Genomic DNA, 19972 nt, shown 5'->3' with positions numbered 1-19972 from the left:
TCATGAGGTTTGTATCCTTGTTACTCCTAGTAAAGAATCTCCGTTCAGAACACTAATTGAGAAAATAAAAGCTGTAATTGGACCACTGTCAATCATCTTAATACTTTAGAGAATGGGAGGCCCACTTAGCTAGGTGGGGGAAAAGCAGTGACCATGCTGTGCTCTTAGAAACTGACTAAACCAACCTCTTTATCCATTCCATTTAACATGGAGAGAAAGAGGAACTTCAAGCATCTTTACCAGCAGATGCTAAAAAGTCAGGGCAAGAAAAGGGCAATTAAGTATCAACCTTAATATCAATTAAGATAAACTGATGTTATCTTGGGTAATAATTAAAAGAGGCTTGTTAAAGTTCTTCTGTCATTGTTTGTTGGAGTATGAATCTTTTGCTTTATTTTTTTAAAAGGTAATGAACTCCAATACTTTGGCCATCTCATGCGAAGAGTTGACTCATGGGAAAAGACTCTGATGCTGGGAGGGATTGGGGCAGGAGGAAAAGGGGATGACAGAGGATGAGATGGCTGGATGGTATCACCGACTCAATGGAAGTGAGTTTGAGTGAACTCCAGGAGTTGGTGATGGACAGGGAGGCCTGGTGTGCTGTAGTTCATTGGGTCGCAAAGAGTTGGACATGACTGAGCGACTGACCTGAACTGAACTGATGCATTAATATGTAATACCCTGGTTGCTCAGCTGGTAAAGAATCCGCAATGTGGGAGAACTGGGTTTGATCCCTGGGTTGGGAAGATCCCCTGCAGGAGGGAATGGCAACCTATTTCAGTATTCTTGCCAGGAGAATCTCCATGAACAGAGCCCGGTTGGCTGCAGTCCATGGGGTCACAAAGAGTGGGACATGACTCTGAGCAACTAAGGACACACTAAGCACATGAATTAATATGGGAACCAGCATGAAGCATCTTAATTGATCTTTGACTACAATTTTCACCTAAAACAGTGACCCATCAAATGTTCACTCCCCAAGTTAGGTTGTCATCAAAATTTTGATATGTTCTGTTCCATCCAATTGCTCAGTCGTGTCTGACTCTTTGCGACTCCATGAATTGCAGCACACCAGGCCTCCTTGTCCATCACCAACTCCTTGAGTTTACCCAAATTCATGTCCATCAAGTTGGTGATGCCATCCAGCCATCTCATCCTCTGTCGTCCCCTTCTCCTGCACCCAATCCCTCCCAGCATCAGAGTCTTTTCCAATGAGTCAACTCTTCACATGAGGTGGCCAAAGTACTGGAGTTTCAGCTTCAGCATCATTCCTTCCAATGAACACCCAGGACTGATCTCTTTTAGAATGGACTGGTTGGATCTCCTTGCAGTCCAAGGGACCCTCAAGAGTCTTCTCCAACACCACAGTTCAAAAGCATCAATTCTTCAGTGCTCAGCTTTCTTCACAGTCCAACTTTCACATACATACATGACCAATGGAAAAACCTTGCCTAGACGGATCTTTGTTGGCAACGTAATGTCTCTGCTTTTTCATATGCTATCTAGGTTGGTGATATGTTACTTTATATGAAAATAATTAATTAGCTCTTCTGTATAGGAGTAATTTCCCATTCTCTCTGCAAGCAAATTTCAATAAGAAATTGGTAAGATGGGAAATAGATCTATAACATGTTGTACATGGACTTTTTTTTAGGTAGCACTATATTTTAGGAATATACTGTACATCAGAACAAGTTATTTTGTCTTATGTCTTTGATGAGTTTTTGTTCTCCACAGGATTGATTAGAATGAGAAAGTGACTAAACATTATAATAAAACATAATGCACCTAACTTAGTATTTCACATTAGTCATGTATGACTTAGTCATTTGGCAAATTCTATCCAATTTTTGAGACAATGTGAAAACAAAACTGAAAAGTGAGACATTTATATTCAATCAGTACTCTAAAGGGCTTCCCAGGTGGTGCTAGTGGTAAAGAACCAGCCTGATAATGAAGTAGAAGTAAGAGACACAAATTTGATCCCTGGGTCGGGAAGATACCCTGGAGGAGGACATGGCAACCCACTCTAGTGTTCTTGATTGAAGAATCCCATGGACAGAGGAGCCTGGTAGGCTACAAGTCCAAAGAATCCAGCATGACTGAACAAATTGAGCACATATGCACTACTCTAAGAGATACTAGTAGAATTAGCATGCATCTCCTTAATATAAGAACATTTTTAATTTTTCTTAGAACAAAGCTTAAATAATAAAGCGTTAAAAGTTCAGTCTAAGAAAGTCATCATAGAACATTACTATTCTCATTCAAACCACTGAAGCAATTTTGATTGCCTTATTTTATCACTATTTCTCTGAATAGATTTAGCATTATAGTAGTACTAGTCAACACATACACGAGAATAAATTCTGTTGCTATTTTTATTAGGATTACTAAATTTGCAAATTACTTCAGGGAAAAACTGACATCTTTATAATATCATTATAATATCATTTCTATCCGAGGGTAGTTTTGTTCTAATTTCTCAAATATTCATTTGTGTACTTCTGGAGTATTCTAAAGTTTTCTTCATACTGGTCTTGTGCATTTCCTAAGTTTATTCCTAGGTATTTCATCTTTTATCCTACCTTTAAATAGCCTGCTTTGGGTCCTGTGTGCTTCTCTAGTTACTGATTCTAAACTTTATGTGAAGAAACCTAGAATATTCAGAAATACTTTGAATGAAGTTATAAAGGGAGATTAACACAAACATATGAAAATATATAAAGTCCTGATAAGGGGAAGAGCATAGCACTGGAATATTTCTAGTGAGACTGACGAATAAAACAGAAAGTCAAGAAACAGACCCAAAAATATCAGAATGATCTAATGTATCTCAAATCAGTGGGTAAAAGATGTGTTGTTTCATGAAGGATGCATTTGGGAAAAATAAAGATGGAATCATATTTTCCATCATACACCAGGACAAGTTCTAAGTAGAGCAAATGTTAAAATGTTAAGATATTAAAATCATAATCTTATTAGAAGAAAAATGGGAGCTTTGACTTCAGATTTTGGAGAAGGTCCTTTCAACTATTCCTAAAATTGAGAAGCCATATAAAAGACTAATAGATTTGACACCTGAAAATAAAATTAAATTCTTCATTAAATAATATGAGCAAAGTTGACAATACAATACAATGGGGAAAAAAATTCTGTAACTCATATCAGAAATGATAGCCTAATTTCCCTAGTACATATAAAAGCTTCTAGAAATCAATAAGAGAAAGACCAATGAAAAAATGTTTAGTTTATGTTCATGTAAAATGGACTCTTTACAGAAAAAATAAATACAATTAATCTTTATACAAATGAAAAATGCTCAAGCTCAATCCTAACCAGAGAATACAAAAATGCAAAAGATTCAAAAATATGCAAAAAAAAAGTCTGAATGACATACTTTTAACTTGCTGATAGAAATGAATTCAAAAATTCATATCAAAATACATGAATTTTTTAATCAGAAACCCTATTGGGCCCTAATCCCTGTGGAGAAATTTTGCACTTTTTGACTAATATGAAGTATTCAATCAGGCTTCCCAGGGTGGCACTAGTGGTAAAGAACCTGCCTGACCTTGCCTGGAGAATCCCACGGACAGAGGAGCCTGGTAGGTTACAGATGATGGGGTTGCAAAGAGTCAGACATGCCAAAAGCAACTTAGCATACAAAATACTTATTCATCTGAAATGTATTTACTTATTCAAAAATCAATTAATAAAATACATATTTATATTGATGCTTTAAGATAGAAAATGATATTTTGCTTGCCTCAATGAAAAGCAAGTATAAACATAAGAATATTAAAAGAAACAAACAAAAAATGAAGTCATTTATTATCATTTCTCCCAATCTTCACACTTGCTTTCTTTCATTAAAAAACCACTTAAGTAAGACCGTCTCCTTGAGGTCATCAGGAAGATCAAAAGGAAATAAAAAATGAAATAACTTTCTCATTAAATACTATTTTACTGTGTGTTTGGACCAAGTTCTACATAAACTAACCTGGTATATCTTCAGTAATACACTTGTCAGCTTTTTATGATTTTAGATATGAGAATTATGGCAAAGGATAAATGGGCAACAATATTATCACTAAAGTTTTAAGCCTGAGTGGTTTAAGGAACAGTAGAATCATTAATGATTCCCAGATGGCTCAGACGGTAATCTGCTTGTGATGTGGGAGACGAGGGTTTTATCCCTGGGCCAGAAAGATCCCATGCAGAAGGGAATGGCAACCCACTCCAGGATGCTTGCCTGGAAAACCCCATGGACAGAAGAGCCTGGTGGGCTACAGTCCACTGAGTCACAAAGAGTCAGACATCACTGAGCACACACACAATCATTAATATAAATGAGTAGATGGAAGAAATTATGATATATGTAGAAGGAGAGGATGAATTCAACATGGCAACTTCCAGGCAGAAAGAGTCAGTAGGCATGAGACAAACAGAACCGGAATTAGGGACAGAAAAGCCACAAAAAGTACATTTAAGATACACAACTGCATTAACAAAGAACACCTACCAGCCATTTTTCATATTCCTCGAGAGCTTGTTTATCTTTTTCTTTTTTCTCAGCTCTTTTCAGTTCTTCTTTTCTTTTCTCATGTATTTTTACTTTTTCCTTTTCCTTGAAAAAAACTTCCTTTTTTTCATTCCTATGTAGGGTAGTATAAAAGATTGGCAAGTTAAAGGAGAATATATAATAAAGATTCCCTAATGTGTCTGCAGTAAGATTGAGTACATTAATAACATTCAAGTAAATGAATTTTAGAAAAACCTAAAGTGTTACTAATTTCAGATCTATCAAAACACTTGCTATTTTAGATTACCATTTTTCAACAGCAGTTAAGTTATCTTTTCTTTTCTCAGCAACAGTTTCCTCCTCTTTCTGTTTCTTTGCTCTTTCACATTCTTTCTCTTTTTTATTTTTCTCCTTAAGGTATTCCATCTTTTTTGCTTTCCAGTTTTCAAAAGCCTGAAGAATTTAAGAATTACCTTCTTATTGAATGTGAATATAATAAAATAAAGTACAGATAATCACTAATTTTCAAATATTTAAAATTAAGAAAGATATTAAAGCTATTGCATACTTGCAATGCTTCTCCTTTTCTCATAGCATTTTCTTCTTCAGTTTTCTTTTTGTTTTTTTCCTCAAGCCTTTTTTTTGCAGCTATCTTCTTTGCTTCCTTTTCTTTCATGGCTTTCCAGGCCTCAAATGATGCTAAGGCTTCTTCTCTCTTAGCAGCTCTCTTCTATTTTGGAAAAATAATAGTCATATGTGTATGAATATTACAAATATAGATAGATATAGATATACATATAAGTATGTGTCTTTTCCTTAATGTTCATCAAGTTAGGTTTCAAGGCAATCTATCTTAAATGATTTAGAAAAATTAACTTATAAAAATGTTATCTGAATTATTCACTATATTTTAAAATATCCTTTTCTAAGCACTTCTCAGATATTGATGTACTACCATGCATGGGAAGGAACCATTTTTAGGAAGTGTACTGAACAAATGTTTTCAGAGTAAACGGAAATTGGTTAATTGGTGCTGTAAAGTGCTCATAATGAAATATTGCATTAAAAGAAAAATATCAGGGTAAAATTAATAATTAAAAAAATTTTTTAATTACCTCTCTGCCCTGTAATTTCCCTGATATTTTTCTTTTAATGCAATATTTCATTATGAGCACTCTGCAGTACCAATTACCTTATTTCAGTTTAAAATTACAGTCAAAGTAAGATAAATTGGGCAAGTCGCACAGTAAGCCACAGGTCTTTGTTTTAACCCTGAGTTTTGACTGACATCAGAGCATACAATTCTTACTGCATAAACATGTCCCAAATGTTGAAAACATGGGCCAGACTGGAAAATGTTATTACTTTACTTACTTCAGTCTAATCCCATAATATTCTGTTTGCCTTATAATATTCCTTAGGATTAAATGCTATAAACTCTTATTACAGAGATAACATAATTTAGAAGGAGAAGTATGGCCACCCTCACTGAGCTGTGAAGACCAAATGAGGTGTCTGGCACTGACTATGGCAGATCAAGCTCAAACATGGCCCAGAGTCCAAGCACCCCACCTGCAGGGCTGCTCCACTCAGCATTATTTCTATTCATGGTAGTATTAAAAAACACAATGAAGGGTTTCATTCTGTTTTTTATTTTTTCAGTGGTTTTACTTTAGTAGATGAGAAACAAATGAGCATGTTGTAGGCTATGGGGCAGGAGTTAGAGGCAGAAAGTGAAGTACAAGTGAGATTGAAATGAGAGCCCAGCTCCATTCAATGGGAAGGACGGGGGCAATCACTCAGGTAGAGGTTGGTCTTATAGACAAAAAAATCCAAGATAGAAAAGAGGACAGTTCAGTTCAGTTCCGTTGCTCAGTCATGTCCGACTCTTTGACACCCCATGAATCGCAGCAGTTGTTGAATCCATCAACAACTCCCGGAGTTCACTCAAACTCATGTCCATCAAGTCGGTGATGCCATCCAGCCATCTCATCCTCTGTCGTCCCCTTCTCCTCCTGCCCCCAATCCCTCCCAGCATCAGGGTCTTTTCCAATGAGTCAACTCTTCGCATGAGGTGGCCAAAGTATTGGAGTTTCAGCTTCAGCATCATTCCTTCCAATGAACACCCAGGACTGATCTCCTTTAGGATGGACTGGTTGGATCCTTTGCAGTCCAAGGGACTCTCAAGAGTCTTCTCCAACACCACAGTTCAAAAGCATCAATTCTTCAACACTCAGCTTTCTTTATAGTCCTACTCTCACATCCATACATGACCACTGGAAAAACCATAGCCTTGACTAGACGGACAATTGTTGGCAAAGTAATGTCTCTGCTTTTCAATATGCTATCTAGGTTGGTCATAACTTTCCTTCCAAGGAGCAAGCGTCTTTTAATTTCATGGCTGCAATCACTATCTGCAGTGATTTTGGAGCCAAAAAAATAAAGTCTGACTGTTTCCACTGTTTCACCATCTATTGCCCATGAAGTGATGGGACCAGATGCCATGATCTTCATTTTCTGAATGTTGAGCTTTAAGCCAACTTTTTCACTCTCCTCTTTCACTTTCATCAAGAGGCTTTTTAGTTCCTCTTCACTTTCTGCCATAAGGGTGGTATCATCTGCATATCTGAGGTTATTGATCTTTCTCCTGGCAATCTTGATTCCAGCTTGTGTTTCTCCCAGCCCAGCGTTTCTCATGATGTACTCTGCATATAAGTTAAATAAGCAGGGTGACAATATACAGCCTTGACATTGTCCTTTTCCTATTTGGAACCAGTCTGTTGTTCCATGTCCAGTTCTAACTGTTGCTTCCTGACATGCATATAGGTTTCTCAAGAAGCAGGTCAGGTGGTCTGGTATTCCCATCTCTTTCAGAATTTGCTACAGTTTATTGTGATCTACATAGTCAAAGGCTTTGGCATAGTCAATAAAGCAGAAATAGATGTTTTTCTGGAAGTCTCTTGCTTTTTCCATGATCCAGCGGATGCTGGCAATTTGATCTCTGGTTCCTCTGCCTTTTCTAACACCAGCTTGAACATCCGGAAGTTCACAGTTCATGTATTGCTGAAGCCTGGCTTGGAAAATTTTGAGCATTACTTTACCAGCCTGTGAGATGAGTACAATTGTGTGGTAGTTTGAGCATTCTTTGGCATTGCCTTTGTTTGGGACTGGAATGAAAATGGACCTTTTCCAGTCCTGTGGCCACTGCTGAGTTTTCCAAATTTGCTGGCATATTGAGTGCAGCACTTTCACAGCATCATCTTCCAGGATTTGAAATAGCTCAACTGGAATTCCATCACTTTCCACTAGCTTTGTTCATAGTGATGTTTTCTAAGGCCCACTTGACTTCATGTTCCAGGATGTCTGGCTCTGGGTGAGTGATCACACCATTGTGATTATCTGGGTCGTGAAGATCTTTTTGGTACAGTTCTTCTGTGTCTTCTTGACACCTCTTCTTAATATCTCCTGCTTCTGTTAGGTCCATACCATTTCTGCCCTTTATCGAGCCCATCTTTGCATGAAATGTTCAGCACTTTGGCTGTGACGAACCCATGGCAGAAGCATGCTGGCTACGACAGACCGTGCAGAAACATGGCCGAGAGGAGCTACCCCTTGCTCAATGTCGGGGTGGTGGCTGACAGTGCCAGGCTGTGATGGTGCAGCATCTGCTAAGAGGAGCTACCCCAAGTCCGAGGTCAGGGGCGGCGGCTGGGAGGAGCTACCCCATGTCCAAGGAGTGGCGGCTGCGCAAGCACAGGAGCGCCAAGAGGAGCTACTCCATATTCAAGGTCAGGAGGGGCGGCTGTGAAGAGATACCCCTCGACCAAGGTAAGGAGCAGCGGCTGCGCTTTGCTGGAGCAGCTGTGAAGAGATACCCCACGTCCAATGTAAAGAGAAACCCAAGCAAGATGGTAGGTGTTGCGAGAAGGCATCAGAGGGCAGACACACTGAGACCATAATCACAGAAAACTAGTCAATCTAATCACACTAGAACCACAGCCTTGTCTAACGCAATGAAACAAAGCCATGCCTTGTGGAGCCACTCAAGACGGGTGGATCATGGTGGAGAGATCTGACAGAATGTGGTCCACTGGAGAAGGGAATGGCAAACCACTTCACTATTCTTGCCTTGAGAACCCCATGAACAGTATGTAAAGGCAAAATGATAGGATACTGAAAGAGGAACTCCCCAGGTCGGTAGGTGCCCAATATGCTACTGGAGATCAGTGGAGAAATAACTCCAGAAAGAATGAAGGGATGGAGCCAAAGCCAAAACAATACCCAGTTGTGGATGTGACTGGTGATAGAAGCAAGATCCGATGCTGTAAAGAGTAATATTACATAGGAACCTGGAATGTTAGGTCCATGAATCAAGAAAAGAGGACAACTGAAGGTTAATGTCTGAAGACCCTTTATATTCTTGGCTAAGTTGTAATACTGAAGGCAATTTATAAGAATGAAATAGGTACACGGTCACAAGAAAAAAATATTCATAATCAATAGTGCCAAAATTATTGCAGACATATAAGAAAAGTTGTGTATCTATGTTTTCATGTAAACCAGTTATATCAACTAAAAATGTATAAAGGACTAGAGAAATAAAATCAGAAAACATTTCTTTTATATACAATTTATTTCACCATTTAAAAAACAGGTGATTTAAAAATATTAAGCATTTGAGACTATTTTACTCACTTAAAAATCCAGAATATTTTTCATTTCTATATTTCAGAATACCTGTTCATTTTGAATCCTTAAGTTTTCACTTTCAATTCTTTTAATTCTGTGCATTTCATGTAAATAAATATTTTTCTTTTCTAACCACTCCTGTGAGAAGAAGAAAAAGTCTATATGTTATGCAAAGTTTTACAAATGAATTAGAATTCTTATTTCTGAAATATATAATTAAAACTTAAAAAAAAACATAAACCTTACAAACTTTATATGTGCTAATATCATTCCTCTTTTTCTGATAATATTCTAATATATAACAATGAGCAAGAATTAAGAAAATCATATCTATGTTATCTTTCTCAGTCCTGGGAACAGATTTCAAAGACTGACTATGATGACTGAATATATTAACATTTTCTCTGAAATTCACAGAGACAATATTCTATTTTCATATTTCTATGCATTAAAAATACATATTAAAATACATTTTCTATTTGTATTTTATATAAAATAAGACCAAAAAAAACATCTGTTTGGAACTTTGAAAAATTAGAACAGCTTTTTTCTAGGTAAGTTTAACTCAAATACAAAAAGTCTCAGGAAAGAAAAAAATATTAAAACACTTTTGTTCATAACAATAGAAACTTTAAGTTGAAAAAGTATAAAAACATAGATATACCATAACTATATTTTGCTTTTGTTATATTTTTATCAATTCCTATGGCAAATTCTCTTTCTTTACAATTATGATCAGTTCAGCAAAGTTTAAAGTAGCCCTGGTGGCTGGTAAAGAATCTGCCTGCAGTAAGGGAGATCTAGGTTCAATTCCTGGGTTGGGAAGATCCCCTGGAGAAGGGAATGGCAACTCACCCTAGTATTCTTGCCTGGAGAATTTCATGGACAGAGAAGCTTGGCGGGCTATAGTTCATGGGGGTCACAAATAGTTGAACACAACTGAATGATTAACACACACAAAGCAAACTTGGGAGGAGATTTGGATTGCTCAGGTATTATAAAGGAAATGAGTTAATAAATCATCATTTCTGACAGGTTCATTTTACTCCCTGATAAAAAAATCTTATGTGATTAACTCTAATTTAAAAAAAATTTTCCTTTTTACCTGATAAACAGTTGCCCTTAGATTATCTGCTCTGTCAGGTTCTGTGTTCTGTTTCTGTGAGGGCTTTTGGTCCAAGACTCTCAAAGTCCCTAAATAGTGAGAAGCTGGAGCTGTCGATGGAATCCTCCTTAGAGAACTAGGCTTCTTTAAGAACTCAGAGGTCATTAATCTGAAAAGATCCAAATGAATCAAGAGAAACTATTACAATTACAATGGTAGAAGAAAGATTCATTAGATTTTGAAACTACTTATCTAAAAACTACATTATATTTTAATAAATTATAATTACTTTGAAAATGATGAGGTATTTTATTAGTACACAAAGACCCCTTCAATATAATTTAAATTTTATTACTTTAATTTACATATAGCTTCAAAGTAATTTTTCTTTTTAGGTTATTTATGATTAAAACACTTTTAAAAAACATGGATTCAAGTTACATGGGAAAAAAACAATATCAATAAGTAGGTTTTAATAGTTTCTTGTATTATTTTGCTACATTGCTGCTGCTGCACTGTTATTTAGTCGCTAAGTCACGTTCAACTCTGCAACCCCATGGACTGTGGCCTGCCAGGCTTCTCTGTTCATGGGATTTCCCAGGCAAGAATACTGGAGCGGTTGCCATTTCCTTCTCCAGGGAACAACCCCCTTCTCCTGCATTGGCAGGCAGATTTTTTACTGCTGATCCACCAGAGAAGCCCCATTTTGCTACATAAACCATCTTAAATATAAAGTTAGACTAATGACCACTAATTTGGGGTTGGTGGGAAAATCTGGCTCACGACCTCTTCTGGTATATAAAGTTATTACACCACAGCTATTTCATTTATTTTCATAATGCCAACAATGGCTTCCCTGCTATAATAGCAGATGTGAGTAATTACAACAGAGACCATATGGCCTATAGGACCTGCCATATGTACTAACTGGCAAATTCACTGAAGAAGTTTGCTGACCCCTGTTCTATTTGAGTAATGATAATTTAAAAGATGCTGAAGGCTTTGATTAGCACCTATGAGTTAGGCATCAGTGTGAATGATGATCAGTTCTTATCACTTTAATAAACCAACTTAGTGCACAGAACCTCAAAGTTTAAAGTATAATTTTATATGCGTTGGACAAAGGCACTTAACAGAGAAGGTGAATGATAGACCTCAGCTTTATTACTACTTTTTATCTACTGTCTCAGGAAAAACAGGAGAAAGAAACTCCATCTCATGAGCAATGCAGAACTTAGAGGATCCTTAATCAATCCCTTTTATAAAAGAATATATTCAACTAGGGGGATTGATCATCAAGTAACTAATTCATTCTCCTCATAAGAAGAAAATGAAGAATACCAAATGAAATTTACTTTCAATAATTAAACTAAAACCTGCTTAGTTGAAATATAAACGTATAACTGAAGGAAAATGAAAACTTTATTACCTGCCAGATGCACTGGATGCTCTATTATTTGTTGATTTTTTATTCTTCATATTTCTATCTTGAATTGCTTTCTATTAAATAGAAAAGCAAACAATTACTCACTGTATATATCACAATTATAGTTAGAGGCCAACTGCTAGAAAGTCAATGTTTTTTGAGCATCTACTATGTGTTAAGCATACCGGTCATCAGGAACAAATAAGGATATCACATTTCAGGGAAACTCACTGATACTAAACACATAAATAATGTGACTCATGAAAGTGATAAAGTAGGCTGTAATGGCAGTGACAGAGTGGAGGTGAGGAGCTACTTTAATGCAGGTGATCAGGGGAGGGCCCCTGAGGACGTGACATCAGAGCTCAGACAGATGATGGATAGAAAAGGGCCATGTGACACTCTGTGGAGACCTTGATAGCTGTGAGAAGCAGAAGCCATTGAAAGACGCTGAGACACAGTGAGCGTCAGGGACAGCTCAGGAGCATGAGGTCCAGAAAGAACCATGAGAGATCTCCAGGCAGTGGCGAGAAGCCTGCATTTTATTCCATGATGAGAGTCCAGCGAAGAGACCTTAGAGGGGAATTACTTATTCAGACTTAAAGTCACTTGGTAACAAGTAAGGATAAAGCCAAAGATTCAATCAAAAGAAACATGTTATAATCTTACTTGCTATATATAAATCACCTGTTCTAGTTTAGAATTACCTCTGTTACACATTTCTAAAACCCCATCTTTAAATTCCAGAATACCATTCTTCCTTTTAAGGAATGACTTTTCTACTTTCCACAGACAGATGGGTGCTAGCACTAACATGAGAGCACAGATGTAAACACACCCCTAACTTGGCATTAGTGTTTTTCCTATGGAAATATACCTGCTATATGGCTTAATGAACCTTCTCCTTAAAATGTAATAAAAATCTAATAGCCTGTATTATAAAAGTCCTGTTTGACCACAAGTTTTCAGATAACTGTTATTTTCCCCAATAGTAAATTTAGATATCTACCAGTTAATTGCAGGAGAAACTGGATAAAGAAAACTCAGGAAAATAGACACTAAAAATGCTCCACCATAAATTTTAACAGTATAGTACTCTAGTGTAATATAGTATATTGCTGTTTGTTGTTCAACTCTTCGCGACCCCATGCACTGTAGTCTCCTTCGTTCATGGGATTTCACAGGCAGAAATACTGAAGTGGGTTGCCATTCCCTTCTCCAGGGGATCTTCCCAACCCAGGGACGAGCCCGTGTTCCCGGCTCTGGCAGGCAGATTCTTCACCTCTAAGTCACCAAGGCCGCCTGCAGTTTTGCATAGGGACAAGTAATCCTACATATCACAAATCTGGTTCTCAAGGTAATGATAATAATACTCTTGATAATGACCCTGTCCTTCCATTTAAATAGGTATGGATGCTGATAAGTATTTCTTAAAAGATTTTTATTTTAAATGTTTTTAAAGTATTTAAAGATGATATCCAAAGGAATACCTTTCACTAATTCCAAACCTTCAGAAATTATTCCATACAGCTATATTTTTATAACGTGAGGACCTATAGAAATCTACCCACTTCTGGGTATGTATTTCTGAAACATTTAAAAGAATATTATGATCATATGCCTCTGAGAATTTTAAAGAAATGTTGGGCTTTACTGTATTCACTCCAACACGTCTCTGAAGTGAAAATCCCACTGAGTAAGGACCACATGGCAGTATGATATCACTGTCAGAAGATGAGTCTCACACAGACAATTCAGAAGTGCCTAACATGGCAGATAAAACATTTAAGAGTCCTATGTGGAGTTTTAAGGTATAGTATAGACGGCATAATTTTATATAAATACCTTTGAAGACTCAGTACATAAGATACTCTGAACTTGCAGTAGTGGTGGATCTTCAGCTGTTAAGTCATCATTCATTATCAGTTCAGCTTTCTCCTTTTCTTCTTCAACGTCACCAACAGTCACTTGACTTTCCTTGGGTTTCTCAAGTGTAGTAGTAACAAAGTCTATCAAAAAGGAGTTCGTTTCATTTTTGGTTGATTTCAAGGAATTATGGCTTTCAGTGCGTTCTTCATTCTGATCTACTTTGTGATAAAGTAACAGAATTAAATCTCCCTTCTGAATTAATGAGGTGGATAACTGATTCATTTGCTTTCTGCTGAATGAAAACTGTCTTTGATTTATCTTGCAAAATAGAAATGGAGAAAACAACCATATTCAACTTGAATAAACATTTTTCCAAAGTGATCTATAACAGAGAGAAAATGGCTACTAAACCTACTAAAGCATTTGGCACACCTTAGAAAAATATCATAAAGTTAATAGAATGGAATAACCATCCTGAAATACAGACACATCACAAATGCTTGTATAAATCAAGGAAATGAGATAGCAATATCTATTCTATTTAAAAGCCTGTGTTTCTTAGCTGGAACAAAAGGCATAGATCTCTAAGCTACCACAGTTACTAGCATTGTAGTTGTGAAATTGTACAGATACAGAGAAAACCAAGAATCAATGCAATTCTAGAAGAGTCTACCACACAGAGAATAAAGTCATCTGCCAGAGTTTTACTCCCACTAAGATGCAGCGTTGCCTCTGATAACAAAAGGCAGGAAAGGAAGGCCTAATACTCACCATCTCAGTGCTCTAGGAACAGGCTTAGGCTCTGGCATGGAGGATTCAGTTTTGCTTTTGCAGAATTGCTTCTACTATTTTGATTCTATCACACTTTAGAATGTACAACAGAAAATCAGTGCTTTCTGTGCTGATCACCAACTTTCAGTTCTACCAGTACCTGGCCAAATCTATATCTTTACTTGTCAAAGTCTTAATGCTGAGGCTTTCACTACAGCCATTTTTGGGGAACTCATTTTGAGGTAAGCTAGATATAATATCACCTTATAATTCCAATTATATGTTCATATTTGGACAGTACTCATCATTCAAAGTATCAATAATGTATTCTGCTAATCAATGTACTCAGTGAAAAGAACTGAAAAGAACAAGGACTTTGGAGCCAAAGATTCAAATTATGGCTCCATCACTGACCTTAGGTATGTTTCCCAATATCTTTGCACTTCAGTTTTTTTCATCTGTAAAATGATAAAAATTATACTACATAGTAAGCACTTAATAAGTGTTAGTTATACACCCCAACCTTAGAAACAGCAATGCCTTTCTATGTCATAGGACTAAGGTAAGAAAGAATGTTAACTTATTCATACATCACACTTACTGTGTGTTAACTACGGTCCTGTTATATGTGCTTCACATGTGTTAATTTAATTCTCACAACCACTCTACACTTATGCCCATTTTAAAGATCCATACATAGAGCCAGAAAGGTCAGCTACCTTCTCATGTGGTTGTACCTGGATTTAAGTCCACCATAGTCTCAATTTAAAAGTCCACCTAACCATTATGCTGAGTGTTGGAGCAACAAATACATAATAATAGCTCACCCTTAGCGAATACTCTACTTGTGTCAAGAACTGAGTTAGTGGCTAAAATGCATGGTGTCAATTAATTTTCACAATAGCCTAATGAGTTTGATTATTATAACTTGGTGGAATGAGGAGCTGAGAAATTAAGTTCTGCATCTATAATCACAAGGTTAGTAAACTGCATCATTGAGATTAAAACTCAGGCAAACACAAACATATATTGTTCCTGCAACTATGTGAAGTATTTCTCCTTTGGCATACTTCTATGGCATTCTAAGCAATACAGAAATTCACAAATAAAATACGGTAGGATACTTTAATATAATCACCTGTAATGGAGGCTTTCTCTCCAGATCCTAGTGAAAAGGAATCTTTAAGATTTTCTTTAACAGATGATGATGGTATACTTGTTAACCGTGGATCCTATTTAAAGAAACTATGTAAGTTTAGTTCTCAAGATTTGTGGAGGGCAATAGCAGTATTAAGACTACTTCATAACTCTTAAATATGCATTATTAGTTTTCTACTGAAACACCATAGGGTTAAGTCAAAGGAGGTTATAATATACTTTACTTTCAAATTAAGAGCTATTTCAGTTCTTTAACTGAAACTTCTAAATCTATTTTTAGCAATTTTCAAAACTACTACTGCTCTAGAATCAAATCTCAGAAATACTTAAGTATTTGACATCTCTTCCTCTAAGTATATACTTTCTAAGAAAGCATAAAGATCATAGGTTAAAAACCCTTAGTTTGAAACAAATGCCACCCGGGAAGCCCAAAAACCAAGTAGCTACTTCCAAATATTTTATATTAAAAAGTACATAGATTTCATGCACTTTAGTTTTCCTCAAAATTACTATATCTGAAATAAAATAATTATATATGAAATGAAGCAATTATATTTGTGTTCCTATATTAAACATCTCTTTATAGGATAATACTCTAGTCTAAGGGTGATGATACTATAAGAAGTTTGATTTTTGTTGTATAAAATTTTTAATTTTTTTCCCATATATTTAATATCAAAAGCAATAGAGAGAAACCATCTGGGAAGATGGCAGAAGTACTAAAGCACAGGAGTCTACCCCAAGAGATGAAGCTTTACCCAAGGAGATTTGCAAGTTAGTAGCTTTTCTCCTGAGAAAATTTCCCCAACTGTGTAGCTCAAGTAGTAGTAGGCTGCAACCCTACCAGACTTGCTTGAGGAGTCAGAGAATAGAGCTTAGGAATAGATGATCAGCCAATAAATTTGGAGAAGAGCTGCAGAGAGCAAGAACCCCAAAATCTACATATAAAATCTACCTCAAACCCTTGGCTCAACTATGCATGGCATGGAGAGGACCTCAGAGGGCCCTGTAAAATTGTAGTAGCTAGAAAGTTAAAAAAAAAAAAAAAACAAAACAAAACAGAAGTTTTAGTCAATGTCCATGGCAACAGAGACAGAGTTGGAAATTTGAGTCTGGCCATAAAATAAGTAGGATAGAACACATGTTCAGAGAAACATAATAGAATCCAAAATGTCTACAACTTATCATCCATAATATTCAGTATTCAATCAAAAAATTAAGTAACAGAAAATAATGACTTATACTATGAATACAAACAACAAACACAGTCTATAGTAACCAACCCAGCGATGACCCAGATATTGCAATTGGCAAACAAGAACTTTAAAGTAGGTTTCATAAATACCTTCAAGCATTTAGGAGGAAAAATATATACACAGTGGTGGAACAGATGGGTATCTTGTTTTTAGATATAGAAAATACAAAAAAAAAAAAAAGGAAATTTCAGAGTTGAAGAGTACTGAAATTAAAAAAAAAAAAAATTACTGGATAGACTTAACAGCAGATCAGATATGGTAGAAAAAAGCAGTGAACTCAAAGTCTCTGAAGACAGAAACTGAAGAAAACAAAGGGTAAAAAGACTGAAGAGACATGAACATGAGAGATCAGTGAGACATATTAGAAATTTCAGTGCACTAGAGTACAAACAGGAGAAAAGAAAATGAAACAAAAAAAAATCAACTTCCCATTTTCACGGAAAATATCAGTTTACAGATCCTGAAACCTCAACGAAACCCAAGCAAGATAAATATAAAGAAAAACTACACCTAGGTACCTTGTAGTCAAATTATTGTAATTCAAAGAAAAAAGATGAAGTTTTGAAAAAAAAAGTCCTGAAAGCTGTCAGAAAAAAACCTCAAAATGTTATATAATGAGTACAAGATAAATTTCTGCTGATTTTCTAACAGAAATCATAGAGTTCAGGAACAATGGAAACCTATAAAGAGCTGGAGGGAGCAGAAGAGAACTGTCAGCCAAGTACATATTCAGCTAAGTCATCCTTCAAAAATGAAGATGAAGTGAATTTTTTTAGATAAGTAAAGATTGAGCAAACCTGTCATTGGCAAATCTATATTACAAGAAAAATATAAATAAGTTCTTAAGATTGAAGGGAAATAACATTAGAAGGAATATGAATCTAAAGGAAGAAATGAGGATCCTTAGAAATGGTATATAAGTCTAAGAAAACTACAAATGTTTATTCTAGTTTATTCTACTCTTTCAGTTCTTTAAAAGTCTAAGACTAAAAGTTTAAAATCATTCACCATAAAATAACCATTTGGTCAAAAAAGAGATCACAACGAAAATTAGAAAACATATTTAAAGGAATGATAATGAAAATGAAAGTGAAGTTGCTCAGTTGTGTCTGACTCTTTGCAACCCCATGGACGGAGTTAGCTACTCCGTCCATGGGATTTTCTAGGCAACAGTACTGGAGTGGGCTGCCATTTCCTTCTCCAGGGCATCTTCCCAACTCAGGGACTGAACCCGGGTCTCCTGCATTATAGGCAGATGCTTTTATCATCTGAGCCACCAGGGAAGTCTGATAATGAAAATAAACGTCATCAAAAATGGGTGTTGTTAATCAAGCGCTAGAGGAAAATTCATAGTTTTTAAAAGTTTTTATAGAAAGAATGAAAAGCTTAAAATGAAGGTACACATTTTCTAACTTAAAGATAAGCAAATTAAACCCAAAGAAAATAAAAGAAAGAAATAATAAAGAATAAAAATCAGTGAAACTGGAAACAAACAATAGAGAAAACTAACAGTCAACATTGATTCTTAGAAAAGTTTTAACAAAACTGAGCAATGTCTATCAAAATTTAACAAAAAAGACAGAAAACACAAACTATACATTAGAGATGGAAGACAGAATATCATAATAATTTTATTGCCATCAAAAGCATAAGGGAATATCACAAACAACTTTATAAATACAGCATCTCAGAAAAAGTGGTCAAATTTCTAAACAGACAAAAATTACTAAACCGATGCAGTATCAAATCTGAATACCAAAGTATATATTCAAAAAAGGAAAAAAATCAAATTTAGTATCAAAGACCTCTCCACAAAGAAAATTCTAGGCCCATTTAATTTTGCTGGTGAAGTCTCCCAATTATGGGAAAAATGATACCAAATTTTGGTTTCATACCAAATTTTAGAAAACAAAGATTAAGAGACACTCCCCGATTCATATGATACCCATGCCTGACAATAACATTCTAAGGAAAATATTATAGTCTGCCTCCATAAATAAAGACGCAGAAGTCTTAACAAAACATTAAGAAAATCTCACAATAAAATAAGCTACTATGATTGACCAGATTTTACCCCAGGAATACTGAGTTAATTTAACAGAAAAGTATAGATATGTAATTATCATGACATTCCATCTTCCATCACTAATGGATTGCTCCAAAATCACTGCAGATGGTGACTGCAGCCATGAAATTAAAAGACACTTACTCCTTGGAAGGAAAGTTATGACCAATCTAGATAGCATATTCAAAAGCAGAGACATTATTTTGCCAACAAAGATCTGTCTAGTCAAGGCTATGGTTTTTCCAGTGGTCATGTATGGATGTGAGAGTTGGACTGTGAAGAAAGCTGAGCACCGAAGAATTGATGCCTTTGAACTGTGGTGCTGGAGAACTCTTGAGAGTCCCTTGGACTGCAAGGAGATCCAACCAGTCCATTCTGAAGGAGATCAGCCCTGGGACTTCTTTGGAAGGAATGATGCTAAAGCTGAAACTCCAGTACTTTGGCCACCTCATGTAAAGAGTTGACTCACTGGAAAAGACTCTGATGCTGGGAGGGACTGGGGGCAGGAGGAGAAGGGGACAACAGAGGATGAGATGGCTGGATGGCATCACTGACTCGATGGACATGAATCTGAGTGAACTCCGGGAGTTGGTGATGGACAGGGAGGCCTGGCGTGTGCGATTCACGGGGTTGCAAAGAGTCGGACACGAGTGAGCAACTGAACTAAACTGAACTGAAGTATAGGAAAAATAGCCCCAAAGGGAATAAGAATAATGAACATTGTTGTTATTAAGTGGTGGGATTATGAGTAGATATTTTTCAATTAAACTTTCGGTCATTATATAATGTTACTTTAAAAACTTTAGGAATACTTTTTTCTTTAATCAAGGGACATAACATGCATCACAAAGAGGATTTAGTTAGGCATCACTACCAGTCTGAATAATGTACCTCAAGATTCATGTCTATTCTGAATCTCAGATGGAATTAATTAAAATGAGGATATACTAGATTAAGGTGGACCCTAAGTCAAATGACTGGTGCCTTTTTTCAGAGGAAAGTGAGGGGAGACACAGAGACCAAGGGGAAAAGGCCATGTGATGATAGAGACAGCGATTAGAGTGATGTAGCTGACAGCCAAGGCCCACCAAAGATTTCTGAAAACCAC

General features: G+C 36.2%; 1 protein-coding gene across 1 annotated transcript in view; it reads right to left on the bottom strand.

Moving 5' to 3' along the window:
* Positions 1-19972, bottom strand: part of MAP9 (microtubule associated protein 9) — a 48518-nt gene that overhangs the window by 16081 nt on the left and 12465 nt on the right. The window contains exons 5-12 of the mRNA XM_068990207.1: positions 15524-15617; positions 13591-13829; positions 11749-11819; positions 10320-10488; positions 9263-9352; positions 5094-5255; positions 4833-4978; positions 4526-4658 (exon numbers count right to left, since the gene is read on the bottom strand). Coding sequence (XP_068846308.1) covers positions 4526-4658; positions 4833-4978; positions 5094-5255; positions 9263-9352; positions 10320-10488; positions 11749-11819; positions 13591-13829; positions 15524-15617 — 1104 coding nt within the window. The remainder of the gene's footprint in view (positions 1-4525; positions 4659-4832; positions 4979-5093; positions 5256-9262; positions 9353-10319; positions 10489-11748; positions 11820-13590; positions 13830-15523; positions 15618-19972) is intronic.

Source organism: Capricornis sumatraensis, chromosome 17 (genome assembly GCF_032405125.1).
Source record: "Capricornis sumatraensis isolate serow.1 chromosome 17, serow.2, whole genome shotgun sequence".
Taxonomy (NCBI): Eukaryota; Metazoa; Chordata; class Mammalia; order Artiodactyla; family Bovidae; genus Capricornis; species Capricornis sumatraensis.
The sequence above is the reverse complement of the archived record's forward strand: the minus strand, read 5'-3'. Positions and strand labels throughout refer to the sequence as shown.